General features: G+C 47.2%; 1 protein-coding gene across 1 annotated transcript in view; it reads right to left on the bottom strand.

Annotated features, from left to right (window-relative positions):
• The window catches only part of ALPK1 (alpha kinase 1), a 39,118-nt gene that overhangs the window by 14,378 nt on the left and 4,977 nt on the right, over positions 1 to 19,763 (bottom strand). Inside the window, exons 2-7 of the mRNA XM_027903187.1 lie at positions 18,617 to 18,722; positions 13,776 to 14,008; positions 9,813 to 9,967; positions 1,857 to 2,055; positions 924 to 983; positions 51 to 137 (exon numbers count right to left, since the gene is read on the bottom strand). Of these exons, the coding sequence (XP_027758988.1) occupies positions 51 to 137; positions 924 to 983; positions 1,857 to 2,055; positions 9,813 to 9,967; positions 13,776 to 13,896 (622 nt within the window). The 5' untranslated portion in view covers positions 13,897 to 14,008; positions 18,617 to 18,722. The remainder of the gene's footprint in view (positions 1 to 50; positions 138 to 923; positions 984 to 1,856; positions 2,056 to 9,812; positions 9,968 to 13,775; positions 14,009 to 18,616; positions 18,723 to 19,763) is intronic.

The raw sequence follows: 19,763 nt of genomic DNA, 5'->3' as shown, positions 1-19,763 counted from the left end.
AAAAAAGGGGGGGAAAACCTCAAGTGGATGTTTATGGAAAGGAGCCTTACCAAGCTTTTGCAGGATCTGCCCCCTGATTTGCAGGCACACTGCCTGAACGAGAATCCGATCGCTTTCCTCAGCGTATCGCCAGGTACCTGCAGGAAGAGTGGGAAAAGTCAGCAGAGAATGGAAAATGTTGCTGTCACTCTAAACCTCCAAGGGTAACCTAAATCCCAGCAAATTGCCAGGATTCTCCCTTGTTTTGCATGGAGGCCCTTCTTATATGAGAATCTGGGTTTCATAGGAAAAAAAAAAAACCACAAAACAGGCTTCCTAAATTTTCCAAGTTGTAGGGAAACCTGAACATATTGGCTAAATAAACCCTGAAGGCTTAAGGAAATGGAGAACAGATATAAACCCCTAAAACCAGAACTAAACAGTAATGATGTATGTCTGCCAAAATTATTGAATTCTCACTAGTAGAAATACTACACACCCCTCCAGATTCGAGACAAGCCACAGGACCAGCATTGGAGTCACTGGGCAGAAAGGAAAATAAAAAGTCTAGAATAAAGTATTAATTAAGCCTGTAAGATCAGTGAGAATTTGAAGGAGAAGCATTACTCTAACAATCTGCATTTTTGAGGGGACAGAGTTGTCTTAGTTTTTTAGATCAGGCAACTGCTTGAAATGGGTCCACCCTTTAAACTTCCCCATCCAGAATATTTTCCCACCCGTGTGAAGATACACAAGGATGAACTAGGAAAGTTTCCAAACAAAGTTGTGTTGCCACATTTTAGCAAAGAGTGGTGAAGGAAAGAGAAGTGTGACATGAAGAGTCATCAGTGGGCTGTATTTGGAGCTTGTGTAACTGTTAAAATGGGGATGAAAAATCCCACCAAAATAGGAACTCTGAAACTGGAAAAGGAATCCATACATACCTGTTGCTCCATTGTCATTAATCAGGCTGCTTAGGATATACTCAGCTTTTAAAAGTTTTCCTGATAGAAAATTAAAGAAACAAAAAAGACAGAAAATTAATATAAAAATGTATCATTTGCCATGAAGTGAAAGAAGAATATTCAGGAGACATCACCAGCACATAGATTTGCTGCTGTCAACAGTCAGAAATGCACATGCCCTACGATCTGCAATATGTGGTCATGCAGTAAGATGAAATTACGTATATATAAGTTTAATTTTACACATTATACGTTCCTGGAAGAGTGCTGGGATTCCCAGTTCTTATTTCCCTCCCAGAAGGAAGTAGTCTAGCCTGCTCCCTTCAGCAGGATTCTGTCCCAAGGAAGCGTGGGTTTTGGAAACCCATTTTGGTCTGACATCCCACCACAGAAAGCATAGCCACAGGAAGACGTGTTAAAAATCCCTCAGGTGTTGCCCATGTTACAGGAATGATGGAATTTTAATTTTTCATCCCGGAGGGGTTGCAAGCTGCCTTGTTTGCATAGTCAAGTGGTCCCACTGAAAAATAAAAAGCAGCTGGGACGGTGCAGAGAAAATGCCAGGGTTCCAATTTCCTTTTTTTCAAGGCCCTTGGTCAGGAGTACAGCAATTCAGACACCCCTGTTTGAAACCAGCAGGGAAGATTTGTTAAGGAACAAAAGCTCCAATTAGTATTTTCCACACCCTTTCACAATTTTCTCTCCTGCTTTTGGCTCTGAAACCCTTTATACCGGCCCCTTTGTGCTAGTGAGAGGAGCTGGGAGGGCTCGAGGGGGCCGGGAGCGGGAAGTGCACTCGGAAAGATGGCACCGGGGGCCGTGACAATGTGATCCCAGCGAGGGATGAAGTGTCTTCTCCAGAGTCAAGTAGCTCCTAATTGGAGCTTCCCACTCGAGGAAGAGGAGCGGTACCTGAGTTGACGGCGAGGCGAGCCTGGCGGATGAGCACCTGCGGGCTGATGGGAGCGGTGGGATGCAGCCGGTGCAGGCCCTTGGCGATCCGCAGGAGTTTGCTGGAGGCGTCGATCCAGTACAGGAACCGGTCAATCAGGAACACGACGGCACTGGCCGTGGTGCAGTCCTTGACCACGATGGAGGCCTTCAGATAAACCTGGGAAGAACACGGGGAGCCTCAGAGAAACTCACCCCCAGAGGCTCAGTGAGCTGACTGTGAGCTCACTGATTCAGCCCTGCTAACCCCGTTCCTCACCATATTTTCATTTTTAGGATAAGTAGGTGCCAGTTGTTTATTTTGCTTGAGCCGTAGATATCATTCCTGGTTTTTTTCTTTTGGGGTTTTTCTGACTGTTTAATAACTGGAACCACATAATGCCGTGGTCTGCCAATGAATTTAAGACGTGCCCCACAGATTACTACCAGCAATAGCAATTAGTTTAAGAGGAGGATGTGAGACTGGGAAGACTGGAAATGGCCACTACAGCCATTGTCCCAGACAGATCTCAAGCCACACACTCCTTTGTACACCACAAACAGGAAAACAGGCCAGGAATACGATGTTTTTCCCTGCAGGCCATCTTTAATGACTATTAAGTCTCTATGAACTTTCCTGGATTCCCACAGTGGCTGAGCCATCACAGTGACATGAGGAACAGTCGGAATTCCTGAGGTGCCTGCTGTTCAGAGGCCAGCAAAGGCAGCCACGAGGACACACAGCTTCATTGTGGCTGCAGAAGTTCACATGGACCTGGGGATATTTACCCAACACCATCCCCTTCCCGTGCTGGGCTGGGACTGGTATTCCTGCCCAGCGGAGCGAGGAAGTGCTCCACAGGCTGACATCCAGGCAATTACTTTTCCAGACACTGCCAAGACATCTCTGTCCAAATCCCCACTAAAGCATCAAGTACCACCCTCTGAGGTGTGCAGGAGGAAAACCACGTCAAACCCTTTGGAGAAGAGCCTACAGAACAGGGCACGAAGGCCAGCTTGCAGCACAGATCCATGGCAAGCATTTCCCAGTTTGTTTGCACTTCAGCGAGGAGGAGGATTTGGACAAATTTCCTTCTTTTTCTTTTTTTTTTTTTTTCCCTGAGCCTGAGTGTGATTTTTCTAAGAGGATGGCACTTGAAAAGGATTCCTGGAGGCCGGCACGCACAACTCCGCTTGTGCTGGCCAACAATGGAGGAATCCCCCTCTCCAAGCACCTGTAAACTGACACTGCAAACCAGCCATTCCAAATGCTCATCAACAGGCCATATATTTAAGCACAGAGCATCGCCTAATCTATTTTTTTTTTCCTCCCCTTCTTCCTTTAATAGATCGGAGCACAAAAGCCTGAGAGAGGGTGACCTACCAAACAAAAGGGCCTTTGAGTCCCTAGGAAAAGTAGACTTGGAGGAGGATGGAAGGAATCCAAGTGGCCCTATTATTTCCACTTGCACTAATTAGACATTTTTCTGTCAGCTATTGAGCACTGCTGAGAGGCCAAACTCACTGAATTCATTTCTAAAGTGTTTACAGAAGTTTGCATCTGTTTGTGTCTCTTCAGGAGGAAAATAAGCACTTCAATAGCATTGTGGAAAATCTAAACGAAGCATCCTATTCTGAAGGGCTTGGCAGTCTTGCAGCTGCATAATTTAACTCGCCCGCTCAATGCCGAAACCTCTTGTGTCCCTCTCCAAACCCAAATGGACACAAAATGTAGAAAAGTCAAGCCAGGGGGAGAAACTCGGCTATTTTTTTTTTTTTTTTTTGGGAGGCAGGGCCACACGCTGTGTGGCACGCAGCGACACAGCCCCGTGGCAGCCTTTGCAACCACGTTCCCTCCCGTTCCGAGCGGGACACCGAGAAATTAATACCCGCTCCTTTCATTCCGTGCCAGCTCGTGTGGCTGGAAAATTCCTCAGCACCTCCAGCCCGAGGCCGGGCACGCACCCAAGCCACGCACAGAGACCCTCCCCAAAATGCCACTGCCGAGTGAGCCGGGGGAGAGGCTCCCTGTCACCCATCCCGCAGCCAGGGAAACCCCAGTGACTCCCAGGGATATCCCAGCCTGCTCCTGCACAGTCAGAAACCGGCGCCCTAAACAGATTTACTCACTTTATCGCTTTAGGCACATCCACAGAGAGAGACAGAAAGAGAGAGAGAGAGAGAAAGAGCGAGGTACGCGGCGCACTTTGTTTTCACATCTGTGCCCGCGACGTGAAACGGATCCGTCTAATTGAGTTTGGGACACAAAGGGAACCTCGCGGCTGGGAAGTGGAATCAGGTGGTGGGAGAATTAAATTTGCACCAGATTTCTATACACGCACCATTGGGGAGAATGCAAAGCAGCCTTTTTTAGTGAAGGGGTCTCGCCTTAATGGCGCTGAGTGGGAGGGTGTGCGGTTCGCATGGCTCCCTGCATTAGTGGCTTTAGCTCCTCCTCACGCCGGGGCTGAAGTTTGGGTCCCAGCTTTGGGTTCAAAGCCACGACGCCTCCTCCGCATTGACAATGGGAGCTTCTCCCAGGAGAGGGGAGAAGCTCAGAACCGGGGCCATCTGGCACTAGGACGGGCAGGAGAGCGTCAAAGGGAAATTATTGGTGCATAGTAAATGAGGATGAGGAGGAGGGGAAGGAAATAGGGGGAAATCTTTATGTGGCAGCTGATGTAAGAGGAATTACAAGCCCAAATAAATGAAATATTGATTTAATCCACTCTCTCGGCCCTCTTTATAAAGCGAAGATCCCAGAGGCGAGCCCTCCTCCCCAGCCTGTGGGCTCAGGAGGATCCCCTCTGGAAAAAACGTCTCTGCAAACAGCGTGGTTGGAAAGCAGGGGCAGGAATCATTTAATTTTCAGCGTCCCCACAGTTTTGCTGACGCTCTGGACTTCTGTGTTTGCTTATATCCATTTGTCTCAGGCTGTTTGAGTCCTGGCCTCATTTGTAAACTGCAGCTGAGGTTTAAAAATCTTTTTTTTAAAAAAAAGCCACAAACCCAAGAGCATTCGGCGAAGAATTTCTAATTCTGTGCACAAGGCAGGAGCTCCAGAGGCACTCCACGTACTTCCAGGTGCCTTATTTCTCTCCCAAGCACTGCTCCTAGTTAGCACTCCACTGAACCCTAACAAATTGCCCGGTTTTCTTTCCCCCTGTCAGATTAAAGACAGAGCCAAAACACTGCTGGATCCGGCTGAAGCCTTTCACCCTCTTACCCCACGCGCCGTTAGCAAAGCCCGTCTTTCCAAGAGACCAAAGCTGCTGTCACCGCCCGGGACTTCTCTATCAATCCCTGCCTTTCAGCTGGCAGTCAGAGCCCACTCCACAAGGAACAGGGAATTTAAGCCTCCCACCACCTCGGGGATGGGCAGAGGAAAGCGTGGCTGCGAGGAGCAGAGGGATACGCTGAGACACGGGACAGGGAATCGCTGCATGCTGAGGAATCAGCAGCTCCTGGACACTTTCCTCTCGCTCCCAGCAGTGAGAACCTCATTTAGTGGCTTCTGAAGTTGTTAATTAGCTCAAGTTATTCATCCCGAAGGCAGTGGAGAGTTGGGTGTTTATTCAAAGGCAGCAGCATTAGGTCCATTATGAACAGCTCAGAACACCACAGGACGGGGCAGTTTTATGCAGCCAACCACATCTTGCTTCACCAACTGAGCCAGTCCTAGAGTGGGAATAATCCCTGCTTTCCTCAGGAAAAAAGAGCAGCAGCATTTTGGGGCAAGGACAGAAGCAGAATCCTTTAAAGTGCCAAGGAAGCTCCTCAAAGGGGGGTTCCTGGGGGCCACATGTGTCAGCAGGGGCTTGGGGGACCACAGTCATCTGCGGGGGTTCTTGCTCTTGCTTAGCCCCAAGGATAAAGGGGTGCCACAATCATTTTGTGGCCCTGGTTCTAGACCATTTATACACTATTGTGGCATATTAAAATACTGTGTAGAAGGAGATATTTTAATACTTAAAAATAGCAAAATGCCAGTGACAGAACATCATAACCAACAGCTAAAAATCCAAGAGTCTCTCCCCTGCATCTGTGCCCTCAAAGCATCAATCCACCTGAGAAGCAGTTTCATTTGAAGACACAGTATACTGATCTTAGGAATACAGCATTTAAAGTCTCTTCCAGGGAGGAAATGCTCCATGAAGCTGCATCTGAGAAGAGGAAAATCCTACCCAGGAGCCAAGTGAAATGGCATATTGACATGAACCCAGGATCAGGCTTCCCAATCTTTTTTTTTCCTTTTTTTATTTGGTGCTCCACATAAATTCTGCTGCAGTTTTCCTCCATAGATGGAGTGCTCTGCAGCGCTAGGGCTGTCACCCTGGACAGCTGAAGATCTCCCTGCACTTGATCTCTGATATTTCTCACTTTACAAAGCCTCAGGGAGGTTGGGGTGCCACGGGTTCCCTCCCGGTTAGAATCCATCCCCTCCATCACTCTCCGTCTCACTGGGATCCCCCAAGAAGGGCTCTTAGGAGCAGGTAGCAAAAGGTCAGCCTGAACAACCAAGATCCCAGGGCTAGGATTTAAGGCTTTAGTTCTCCTGTTACCACACCCACAGTTAGAAGGAGGAGAAAACTAAATCCTCAGCCCCCTCCTTAGCTCTTTTTCAAAGGCTCCCAGTCCTTAAGTGCCACACACACATCCCTGTGGCAGTTAGGGCACGTCCCTTGGAATGGTTTCCCTAATGGCAATCCATCAGCACCTAATTAACCAAGGCCCAGCCAAGGGCTGCAGGGCCTTATTTTCCATTCTTTTCAATATTCCCATTAAATCCCACGAGATTCCGTGCCAGCAAGGCCGGGATCCACTCTCCCCCATCCACAGCAGGGAGCATGGAGCCAGACTGCACAGCCCCCTACAGAGAGTGCAGAGGGACCAGAGTTAGCACCACTCTTGAGGCTTTTACTTCTTGTGTTCCCATTGTACCTATCCCAGCAGATCCTGGTCCATGGCTGGATGCTTAAGCCTGGATGCAGGAATTCTTGATAAGTCCAATAAAAATGAAGCAAAGGCCCACATCATTACAATGGGATCGCAAACAGGCCAAAGAAATTGCAAAAAAAAAAAAATAAATTAAAACATTAATATGCCATGAATCATCCCACAGGAGAACTATGAGATGTCCTTCAACTAAACCCACAGCAGGGATTTTGGGATCAAAGCCTATGTGGATATGGGCATGTTGCCCTCTATTGGCTGCTCACCGAGTGTTAGGCTAATTCCATCCCTTGGGATAGCAAAGATCTGCAGGAAGGACACCCCTGGCAGCCTCCCTTCTGGATCTGCAGCCCCACTCCAAACCCCACAGCACATGGTGGTATTTAGAGAGGCAAACTAATCCCTCCTTATTTATCTCTGCCAGCAAGGACAATTCTGATTTGGTTTTGATTTGTTGAAAACAAACATCCCAATGCTTTGCAGTTTTGGCTTCGGATGCAGATGTTGGGCATCACCCTTGAAGCCTCAGTGCAGATTCCCACCGCGGGGGCTGCAGGATGGGCTTGGTTTGCTAGACAGAAAATGTGGAAAACACTGTGCTGAGCTTGTCGAACTGGGTTGGCCTTTGGGTGGTGAATGCCAGCAACAAAAAGAAAAATCCCCCAAAATCCAACCCCGAACCCCCACCTTCCACGGGGTGCAAAGAAGTACTGAGCATCCCACAGCAAAGAGGAAGAAGAGCACTTAAAGAAGCTGCAGGTGCAGGAGGCTTTGCCCTCTCGATGTGCCAGAGGAGCGTGGAGCCGCCGGCAATGCGTATCCCACTTTATTTTCTTATTTTTAAAGTGCAACAACACTGAGGCAAACCCTTGAAGCCAAAGCCTAATCCGCTTACTCCCTGTGCTGGGTCTCATGGAGCTTTTCAGCCCACTCCCAGAGTGAAACATCCTCATGGAGAGAGAGAGAGAGAGAGAGAGAGAGAGAGCGAGCCCCGCTCTCCAGCGCTGCCTCCTCCACACAGCACCAGTGTGTTATGGTAATGAAGTGCCTTTCATTCATGGATCTCAAAGCACTTTTTAAATGTAATGAATTACGGTTTATGAGCTTATTCTAAGCATGGCAAATTAAAATAAACAGAGAGGGGAAAATTTTAAAGGTTTTTTTCGGAACAATAAATCGGCGAAGACTTAATTTTTTTTTTTTCCTTTTTCTGTTGTCCTCCAGGGAATTAAATTATCCTTCTGTCCCTCATGCCAGGAAAAAAAAAAAAGAAAAAAAAGTTGCTCAAACTTTTATCTTTCCTCATCACACTGTAATCACTTCTCTTCAGCCTCATTTCCCCCCCAGCTTTTTATTCAAAGAACTGAAGCAGCCTTTGCTCTGCCTTGAAATTTTATTTAAAATAAAAAAAAGGAGGGGGGGAAGGAATGGATGAAGGGGAAAAAAAATCCCTTTTCCTGACTAATACTAATAATACAGGTCAAAATGTCAGTCTATCTACAATTAAATGGAAAACAAAAAAGGTTTTCCCTTTTTCCCATGGTACAATGGCACTGGAATATAAATTACCGATGAAGATGAAATAATACTTCAAAGCACATGGGCAAAGGCAGCACAACGTTTACAAAGTATTTTCCACCGCAGGATGAAACACTGGAGACAACGGCAACCAATGGACTTCAGGGGGTGTGGGTGAATAGTCCAAAACTAGCATGGAGGAGGATTTTAGGTCCCTATAGTCTATGACCCCACGATAGGCTTTGTTTAACAAGGGCAGCTGCAGTTATCAACAGATGTTTCAGCAATAAATAATTGGTATCATCTCAGAAAAGATCCATCTACCTGGGGAGAGGGCATAATGCTGCAAACACTGCTCCACTATTACAGCCACATTAATCTCCCATCTAGCCAGGTCTCTCGGGGAGTTTACTGCAGGTGTTTATCCCGGGAGAGAGCAGACAAACGCCCCAAAGTGAGGGAGCCGCGCCGGGATTGTAAAGGAGGTCAAGCTCCGCCATAAATTTCTGTCTGAGGCCACACACACCAAAGGGAGAGAGAAAAGAAATAGCCAGGAACAGCCACTCCCTGCCGTCCCCCAGGGAAATTCAGGAGCGAGGGGGTGCTGGGGCTCCCACCTCCTGGCCCTGCGGTTGGCTTTGCCGAGCTCTTCGTCTCCCTGTGCTGCTCCGAGTGATCGTTGTTCCCAAAGAAAACCCGCTGGCCTCAGTAGGGCCGGCATCTCCAGAGCAGGTGAGATCTCCTGGCCACCTTGGAGTTAACAACAGGCAGCACTGGGACTGTGCTGGCTTCAGACATGCACCGCAGGAAGCAAAAAAAAAAGCCCCCCAAAGCTTCACAAACCTCATTTTTATGCCTATCCTGCCAAAGGGATACTCCATTTACCATGGAAAAGGGTGTCCTCTATTTGCTCCGAGTCATGTCTGACATGCCTCTGGGGAGATCAGGAAAGCAGAAAGCAATCCACATTTCTTGCCACTTTCTAAGCCTTAAAACTCATCACCTTATAGGATGGGATTCCCAAGCACCTTTGGATTCTGCAGATCCTTACACAACCAAGTACCCTTTACTCACAGGGAGTAGTCACATGAAATCCTCGCCTTTCTTACCTGGGTTTTGGCCAGCTTTGGTCCTCAGAGGGATTCTATCATGTTATTTTATTGAAAAGAGAAAAGCAGGGGAGGAATTTTGCAAGCCCTACTACAGTGGGAAACCCCCATGGCCTCCTGGAAGTGGGGAATTAAACAAGGAACAGCAGTCTTGTCAAATTCACTGATGTGAATTTGATAGATGTGAATTCACAGATGTTTTTAAAAAACATCTGGCATTTTAGTTTTATTATAATGCCAGTTCTTCAGGGGAAGAGGGAACCATTACCTGAGTGGAAACAGAAACAGAACTGCCCTGTGAAAGCCCCCGAGCACCCCAGGGGGACGTTTTACCCAACAGGTGTGTTGAACTTCATACCAGTAAGTCAGGGAGCCTCGCACTGATCATATCTTGCAGGTTTGTTTTGTCTTCTGGGCTGAGGTCTTGTTTGTATTGCCACTTCTCCGGCACAAAGGGCCACTTCATTTCCTTTGCCTCCTCCAGAAGGGTCCTCAAGTCCTCAGGAAGCAGAGCTGAAAGGGTCAAAGAGCAGGTAAAGATATTGCAGCAGGTTCTGCCGCAGCACTTATAACACCGATCTTTCTAAAAGACCTTCTCCCAGCCGCTACCAGCTCTTAGCTCCTGTCACCAGCCTGGTGGGGAGGGAAGGCTGGCCTGCCATCCGTTCCCCTTGGCTGCTCTGCCCTCCAGGTAAATGGGAGCCCTCAGCCATTAAAAAGGCTTTTAGCAGGAAGTCACACCGGCTGGAGGTTGCCCGGGCCGGAAGAGCTGCTCCAAGAGAGACAGAGGGAAACCTCTGTGTGAGGAGAGGTCAGCAGCACAGAAGACCTGTCCCCCTTACTCGGGTGACAGTGGCAGAGCCAGCCTGGAAAGCCACATCCAAACTGGGAGACAAGCCTGGACCACAGAAATCAATTAGAGAGAGATCTAAAGGGATGCCATGAACATTAAGAACATGCTCTTAAACATGTTTGGTCCTCCCTGCTCCCTCCCCATACAGGGCAATCACCACTCCATTGGCTTGGGTTGGATCTCCCAACCTGACCCAACTAAGGATGCGACTGCCAGGAGCCCAAAGCTAGAGATTTGGGCTTGGATTTGTGCCTTCCTTTCAGCTGCAGCCCACATTTAATTTTCCTTGCAACAGGGGTGAAGCCGCAGCCCGACTGCGCTGTGCTGTGCTAACCACTCGTCCAGGCAGCCCCTCTGGCCAATAAAAGTGGATTAACAAGGATTATTGACCAGATGGGGTTAATGGTGATCATCAGCTGCAGATCTGGCCCCTTCTGGCCATTAATCCCCCCAAAAAAGCCCTGCTCAGAGACCATCGTTGCTTTAACGAGGCAATGCAATAGATGTATTACTATATATTTTTTCATCAATCCTTTACGGACAGACTGTAGAAAATGCACTACCTAAAAAGTCTTATTTCGTGCTGATATTACAGTGCATTCACCAATATGGTTTTCTTAGGAAAAAGCAGAAAGCTGGGTGTTTAGGGCCCTTCTCCAGAAAGCCATGTTTAAAAAGGTATCGCTTTTTCCATCTCACGTTTTCTCACTTGTTGCTGCCCCAAGGAAACACGGGGATTGCAAACCTTCCCATTACCCATCCTGGCTTAACAGGAAGACGTGTTTCCTTATCCTCCTGAAGTGGTGCCTGGGCAGAGCCGGTGGGGAGAGGAGGTCGTTCTCCCACCCTCACAGCTCTCCCTGGGAAATCCGTGCAGGAGCAGGGACACCCAGCTCATCACAAGGAACACAAAATGGCGGACGGAGGGGTTTAATCCCCCACGTAGAAAGGGGAAGACTGAGCTTCCCAAAATCTTTTCCAAAGGAAGATGGTGCGAGGACTGAAGGCAGTCCTAGCAAGCATGTGTTTTCCCATATGATCCCACAGCACTGACATTTGGGGAGGAATCTATCCAAGGAGAACCAGGAGGCTTACACAGACAGCCTTTCTGTCTGCTTCTCTAACTTCTTCTTCTGTCTTTCCCACACAAACTTTTGCTTACTTAAATAACAATGAAATGGGAAAGAATAGTGTCAGCAACCATCAAAACAATCAGTGGGATAACAAGGATGTTGGTATCCTCTTTAAAGGCGTTACTGCTGCCCTCTTGTTCCTGTTTCAGTGCTTGATCCCCCCTCCTGCCTGATGCACTAAAGAACAAAGATTAAAGCCAAATTCTTTAACCTGGGTATTTAAAGAGACATCCTGAGCAGTCATTACTGCTGAGCTGGTTAGGAAAGGAAATCAGGGTGACATTTTCAGGAGGATTTGGCGAACTTGGAGCCTTCAGTCATCTTTGGGGTTGGACTTTTGTGTAGGTCTAGCAGGATACTGCTTCGAGCCTCGCTGTGATGCATAAGTGTCACCACGTGGAAATAACACACAATTAGCCAGTCAGTGACAATAAAATGATGTTGTACCACAAGAACATCCACCAGAACCACATCAGCCAATCGGGGAGCTCCTGTGAACAGCTCTCAGCTAAAATTCAGCTCCCAGGGCGAGAGTCTACCCTTGTAACGGAGAGCTGTTCTCACCGTTGGCAATATAAACTCGTTAATTAAGGAGGGTTGAACCGGCACAGAAGCTGACTGGAATGATTTCTAGCCTAAAAAGAAGTAAAAAAGCAGTCCAGGCTCACCTAACACCCATTCTGCCCCCTCAAGTGAAGGGAGATAAGGATGTGCTCCTCCTCTCCCCTCTCCCCGCCGTTCGGCTTTCGGTCCCTCCTGCACCCGGCCTGAGAAAGCCGAGGGGGGGAACAAAGGCAGCCCCGGGAGGAAAAGGGGGGGCGAAGAAACCCCCTGCGCTGGGAGGGTCCCCCCGAAGCCGAGAGCCGCCGACCTGCGAGGCCCTGCCTTCCCCGGGCAGAGTGCCCCAGCAGTTATTAATGTCGCTGTCACCACCCCGCTGCTGGGTATTTTTCTTTCAGCTGATGGGAACACGGTCCCTGGAAAAGCCCGAGCCTCACTACAGGCTCTGATCGCCCATTTCCTGAAGCAGTTTACCTGAAGGACCGTGTCTAATCGAGTGATTATAAGGGCACTGATTTACCTTATCTGGAACTAAACTGATTATTTCTCATACTTTGTGGCACTTAATAGGAGAAAAGGAGGGAGGAGGATGAGGGGGGGGGAAAAAAGCGCTACCTGATTAGGAGTTCAAGAGCCTATTCTGCCCAGCCATAATAAAACTTAAAAGAATTTGCGAGCAGGAAACAAAGTACCCTTTGTGGAAAACAAAAAAGAGGAGAGAAAAACCTTCCAGTATCCATAACAGAAACCTACACGCCACCCTCCAGCACAAACAGACTTAGGTGCTTCAGAAAAAGGCAGCTGACCTCCCAGCAAGAACAAGGATGGTCGGAAAAACATATTCTCAACGGCTCTGCGCCCCGGGACAAACAAAGGGTTTTAAAGATCAAATTAACGTTACGGCCGAGGCACTCAAGCAAAGCAAAACTAAACATTATTAACACTAAACTGGAAAACGGGCAGCGCCGCAGATGTGTCACGCAAAGCCAAACCTTAATTCCACTGGAATTAAGAAAATAATAAATTCCTTATTTTTCTTTATTTTTTCTCTTTTTTTTTCTTTTTTTTTTTTTTTTCCCAAAGCACCACAGCAATACCAAAAATAAATGCTGGTTTCCAGCAGGTAACCCTTTTATTACAGCTCTCGCTGAACACCGCTTCCTTTCCTGGTTATTTATGCCAGCCTTTAGCCTGCATGGATTTTCTTTTCAAGAGGGATATTGTAAGTACTATTTTTTTTGTTGTTGTTCCCCTTGGACACCACTTATAGAGGTCACACACATTTTACAAGATAAAGATTCAGGCAATGAGCTCTTTAATATATGAGGAGAAGCTGACAAACAGAGAGGGCCCTCACCCAGTTCCTATGAAAAGAGAGGAAATATGTGCCCTTATTCAGAAGTTGCATCCTTTTTTTTTTTTCCCTTTTTTTTTTTTTTTTTTTTTTTTTTTTTTTTTTTTTTTTTTTTTTTTTTTTTTTTTTTTTTTTTTTTTTTTTTAATAACTGAAATTTATGTGCATCAGCAAACTTTTGGGCATTGTTCTTCCCAAACTAAACTGTTCCTTACAGCCTCATGTTTAGTGAAGCCTAAAATTAGAACTGACAGCAATTCACTGCAACAAAGTGGACTTCTTTCCCTGCCTGCCTGTGGCCCGCGCCCCATTCATGGCCTCGAAATCCAGGCATCTCTTGACACTCATCTGCCGGGAGGAGAAAAATAGGGCAGGGCCGAGGGGCGGCGGGGTCCTGCCGCCTCTCCTGGGGAGAGCTCACCTTGGCACCGCCGGTATTCCCGCTCCTCCTCCTCGCCCGTGCCAGCCTCGGCCGACAGGAGCGCGCCCAGAGCTCGCTCGCACTCCTGCAGCAGCGCGGCCACGGCGTGTTGATTATTCATGAAGGCTGACGCCGCTCGGCTGTGAATTGGGTGTCCCCGGGTGCGCGGCGATCAATTACTTAAGAGAAGACACGGATCCTAAATGAAAAGGATCCCTTCAAGGCTGAGCTACCTGGCAAACAAAGGAGGGGGAAAATGATTAACTAAAGTATCATCAATTATCCCAAAGGCTCAAGCAGGGAGAAATAATGGGGGAAATACATGAAAATACATGACAGCCTCGGAGGACTTTATTAGGGGAGTGCGTGAAATTACTGCAGGGTCCCGGTGACAAAGTGTGCAAGGCCAGCATCTCCAAGGTGCCAGGGAGACGGGGCGGGGCTGGAGCAGGGAAATTCCAAGCAGGGAAGTAACTACCCGGGCTGTGCCAGAGCCCTTTGCACCTGCAAGGCTTGGGCTGTCACACACAGTTAGCTGGGAAGATGCTGCATGCGTTTTCCAGGCCACTGGAACCCCCTCGTTACCCTGGAACTCCATCCCATGTAAGGAATGTTCTCCACGGATGGACTTTCAGAACTCAACATTCTGTCATTCATGCAATCATTTTTATATCTTCGACTCATATCTACAAAAAGACTGAAATGCTGAAAGGAAACTTAAGTGGAATAAGGCACCAATAGCCCAGCAAGTAAATCTCCAGCCACCATCAATCCTTTGCAGGTCAATGCTTTTAGCAGTCCCTAAGTTTTCTTCCTTGTGGGACTAAATTTATAATTTCTGTGCCATACCTAGAACTGATTCCATTTTTATGGAGTAGCCTGATGGAGCATCAAAATAGATGCCCACCTGCCCATCCTCCTCTAGGTCCAAGCAAATGGATGCTGCTCAAACATGCAGAATACACACTTAAATATAAAACACAGCCCTTGAACACTCCCTTTCCACAGGGAATTCCAGTGGATGAAGCATCTCTTGGGGGTATGGAAAAGCCACACTGTTCCCTTTAATCCAAAAGGATTCACATTAGGATGTCTTAACCAACCGCTCTACACACCCAACTGTAAATTGTCTTGGCCTTGGGGAGACACCCCAAGTCCCCACCCGAAGTCATTGGCAAGGTTTCCATTTACTTCAATAGGGGGGCACCGGGGAAGATTTAAGGGAGTCTGTTCTGACAGTTTGAAGCAATATAGTCAGAAACAGCCACTGTGAGGACATGTCTAAAACTGGGCAAGTAGAGGAGGAAGGGGAGTGCAAAGGAACACACACACAGGCGCAGTTTGCTCTGCTGACTAGAAAAGACTCACATTCTAGCAGCTACATTTCCAGGGAGCTTTTTTTTCCCTTTCTGCTGCAGCTCTGGGATCGCTGGATCCCCTGGAGCTGGTGGCTGATATCCTGTGTTCTCAACGGCACCGAGCAAGAGCTGCCAGACTGAAAAGCAGAGGGCAAAAGAGATGCACTCATGCGAAAGCAGAGAGGATCAGAGAGCCTGCCGTGGAAGGGCAGGTGGAGCAGGGCAAACGATGGGATTCATCAGCAAAGAGCCTGGAGGCAGGAGCCAGTCAGTGGGACTCTGCAGACAAATGGCAGAGAAAGAAGAAATTTAAAAAGTAGCCGTAAAAAAAGGAGGCCGAGGGCAGGAGCGCAGACCTGTGAGAGCAGCTGGGGAGCAAGTAAAAAGGATCGGCGAGAGGCAGAGCCACGGATAAAAACAGAAGGAAAACCCTGAAAGGTTGTCAGGGATAGACATCTCAACCCGGTGACAACAGCCAGAAAGCAGATTCCTCTCCTCCTGCCCTGCCAGGTCTAGAAAAGCTGGTTGTCCATCAGGGAAAAAAGACAGGCAGCCTCCTCTGCTGTAGTCACAGTAACACACCTATGCCAGCGCTGTTTGCTCCGCTAACTGCACTGACATCTGCTAATTGATTTCTCTGATTATCCAGCCCTGTGGGAAGGAGTGTGTGCCTGTCCCAGGAGTGCCTCCCAGGTTGGGACGAAGCATCCCAGCCATCTGGCCCTGACTCCACTCCTTTGTGTAATTGATTTCTCAAAAACCTCGTTTTCTAGGGAGTCCACTGGAGCGAGTACCGAGCAGACATACACCTGCCTCAGATCCACTGTGGACACCAGTCCTGGGAACTGGGAACTGCTTCAGGAGCATGCAGGGGCGTGTTGGAGAAGGCCTGTGTCCTGCAGCCACCTCACAGCCCCGGTAAATACATGTTCTCAAGCACAATTTGCTAGGAAGATGCACCAAAGCAAACAGGCAATGGGATGTCTCCCTTTACAAAGAATAACGTGGTATTAAGAGCATCCAGTGGAGCTCAGAGCCTCAATTTAGACTTTTAAGCCCAGCCTGTGCTTCCACAGCTTGGAAGATCATGTTGGGTCTTTGCTGTAAGCGGGAGGGCCCCGTGGCTTTGTGAGCCACACAGGCTGCCAGTCTCACAAAGAACTGTGGGGGCTTAGCAGGGAAGCTCAAATTAGTGTGGAAGTACAGAGCTTGGCTTCCTTGGCTTGGGAGGGTTTAACTCACCGGGAGACTGCCAGCTCCGTAACAGTGATATATGAGTGGCAGCAAGCGAGGAATTCTTCTTCAAGTACACTTTTTTTCCCCTCAAAGAATCGAATAAACAGCAAGGACACTCGGAGTAATAAATACTGATTTACAGCGGCAGTGACTCCGAAGTGCTGGAACCACGGAGAAAAGCCCAATAAACTGTACCTTAGTGCTCAGAAGGTGGAGAGTCTTTAGAGACCCATCACTGGGGACAATGACTCGCATCATAAAATCAGCTTAAAATGCACCAGAGAGCTTTAAACTGCAGCAGCATCCTTTACACAGATGCCACTTGGTAAAGTTGTGCTTTGTGACAGCTGTGGCGTTGAGTGACAGCTGGGAGAGGGGAATAACCAAGCACGCAGCTTATGGACCTGTGGAAATGCAGGACCCAAGACTAAAGCTGAACAGCAGAACAGCAAAAAGTTCTGGAGGCCTTTAGAACCCTCTCAATGGTTACTAATCAGCTTTCCTTAAGGTTCCCTTAAATCCTAACAAGTGGTCCTTTGAGGGGAGTACAGTTTTGAAGTGATAAAAATTGCAGCTTGACCGACGTGCTGCAAGAAAACTGCCTGGACAAAAATGCTTTCTAAGGATGCACTTCAAAATGCTCTTTGAAAACACCTAATAAAAACAATTTTGCACCAGATTTAAGCATTTTTTGGTGACAGGAAAGCTTTTTTTACCCAACTTTGGGCACAGGCAGTTTTTAAATGCTGGACAGAATTGTTAGACACTTTAAAACAAAAATTATTGGGAAAAAAAAAAATCTGTTTGGAGCCTGGATTAAAATAACTCCTCGCATCAAATGTGATGAAAAAAAAAATATTACAAAGGTCTCAGGGGATGAGAAAATACATTTGTGTGGCCTGCCCTCTAATTGGAGCTGGGGTTCAGAACAAGAGGGATGGAGGGAAGTATTGGGTGGGCTACAGTGAAATGATCTCTTTAATAAGAAATGGGCCATACTGTGACATTTCAGAGCCCTTGGGCTAGAAGACTGAAAGATCTGTCAAGAGAAAGGAATTTTAAGTTCTGCTGTGGATGGAAGGAAACCTGGGAGTCAATCTAGCAGTTTAAGACTGCAATTAGCTTGGGAGGCTTTAAGGAAAAGAAGATGTAATTGCTGCATTCAAACTTCAAATGCAGCAAGGATAACAAGCCTTGGTTTCTCAGACAACATCATTTGGGAAATTTTCCACAGCATTATGGCCCTGAAACTCAAATTAGAGATCGCCAGACCTTTTCTCCCAGAAAATATATTATCCTAATTTTCATCTTATTCAGGCTACCCTCCAGTTCCAGGAAGACTAATGAAGAGGAAGCAAAGACCTGATGAGTTCCATGTGGAGACTACATTTATGGATTAATCCCAACAGGGAGCAAATAAACCTTATTCCCAGAGCTCTCGGTTGGGACTCCACGCAATCAATCGAGGAAGGGATAGTTATTTATGACTGAGGCTGTTTTGACTTTCAAATAAACATTTTAATTATTTGAAGTGCTACGCTGGAACTTGGACTCCGAGCCCTGTTTTCATTTGGGTGCCTTGCTCTCCTGCCTCCTAATCCCAAAGCACTCCGGTCATTATGACACCGTGCAGATCATAGCGATTTTCACGCCTGGAACGTTTGGAAGTGTTCGCTAAGGTAAAATCCACACACAGGCAAGCCAAACCAGGGAAAAGGAAGGGGGGGAAAAGGAAGGAGGAGCCAGTATAAATGAAAGGAACACCCTCAAACTACACTGAGCCTAAAGAGGTGCCCAGCTCTGAAACCCCTTTGTAATCACCTTGGCACACCCTGATCCATCGTTGCATCCCACTTTTCTCTGCCTGCTCCTACAAGCAGTTTTAATAACCGAGGCACTTAAGGGTGTTTCTTTTCTAACAGCTCATTTTCAATTCAAGTGTCTGCATCACTTGCACTGCGGGTTTTTTTCCCTCCAGCCTAATTTGGTGTACTGTGGCCCTTCCACATGGGGCTTCCCTAAGGTTAATGAAGCCACACTCATTTTTAGGGAAGCTCTTTAAGCTGTTAGAGTCTCTTGCTGAATAAAGACAGGGGTGAAACCACGACACAGAGGCAGTGCTGGATTTATTGGGGTTGGTCCATTTATAGTCTCATCTTCCCTCCAGATTATGGTATTTTATCTTCCCCTGATTTCTGTAGGAAGACCGAAAAAAATATTGCTGAATATTGATGGTGGTATTTTTACCTGCAGCAGGTAACAGGGACCATGCACGTCACACAGCACCCTCCACACAGCTGCTCTCCCTCCTGTGGATTTGTGCACAAGCCTTCTGGAGTCCTCCCCGTCACCCCTGTCAAAAATAAGAGGCTCAGCTTTAATTTCAGATTTGGCAGCTTGAGGGACTGAAAAATAAAACGGGGAAAAGAAAAAAAGAAAAAGAAAACATGCTTACACTGAGTTAGCAAAGGTTTCAATAACTGATGTAATATCATCTTCCACAGAAGGCAAATTCAGTTTCCTGACTATTTCAGTGCACGCATGTTTGTGTTTTCCTAGAGCGTTTACCTTTCCTTGCGAAAAGATGGTTTAAAAAAAACAAACAAACAAATAAATGGATTTTCTAGGGGCTTTAGTCAGTTAGTTAGTTAGTTTACTTCTCTGGCTTAAAGATTAGATGTTTTCTTTTGGTAAAGCTGAATATCCCAACTGGCTGTATTAAAATAAGGAAGAACCTCAATCAAAAAGCCTCTCCTAAGGCAAGCTTTCTTGTTAATATGCACCAACATGAAAGGGTTTCTTTTCATCCTATACAACTACAGTGTGTGTAAATTGCAGGGGGCTCATTGGCATAAATCTTGGCTGTGACCTCTGAGGTAAACTGGATTTACATTACTTTCTGACAAGAATTAAATGAAGGCCTTGTGGATATATGAACAGCCTTCTAGACTGCAACAGATGGGCATGAATGTGCTCCCTAGGCAAACTATCAGTGACATCTGTGTCCTCCAAATTCTGGTGGTCTCAGCCAATTAGCAGGCAAAAGGGGAGGAAAAAAAAAAAAAAAAAAAAAAAAAAGCCGGCCTCTGCACAGCCACCCCAGCCAGAGCCGAGGCAGAAGTGCTTCTGTTTGGAAATGGGATCAAGAACAGCCTCCAGCACAAGGAGGTGGTTTGCCGGCTGCTGTAACGCAGAGGTGACACTGCAGCAAAAGCTGAAGTAATGAGGGAGAACAGATATTAATATTAATACAGGACAAACCCCAGCCCCAGCTAGGTCTGTGTAAGGCGACAATAATGGGCTGCCGTGGTGGATTTACACTCCTGCAGCCAAGGATGGAGTTTTTTTCCATATGTTAAAGTGAGTCCCAGTTCCTGACACAGCTAAGGCAGAT

Source organism: Empidonax traillii, unplaced genomic scaffold, assembly GCF_003031625.1.
Source record: "Empidonax traillii isolate 1590-97213 ecotype Southwest subspecies unplaced genomic scaffold, ASM303162v1 scaffold941:size231608, whole genome shotgun sequence".
In the NCBI taxonomy this organism is placed as follows: Eukaryota; Metazoa; Chordata; class Aves; order Passeriformes; family Tyrannidae; genus Empidonax; species Empidonax traillii.
Note: the sequence above shows the minus strand (reverse complement) of the source record. Positions and strands in the feature narration are given on the sequence as shown.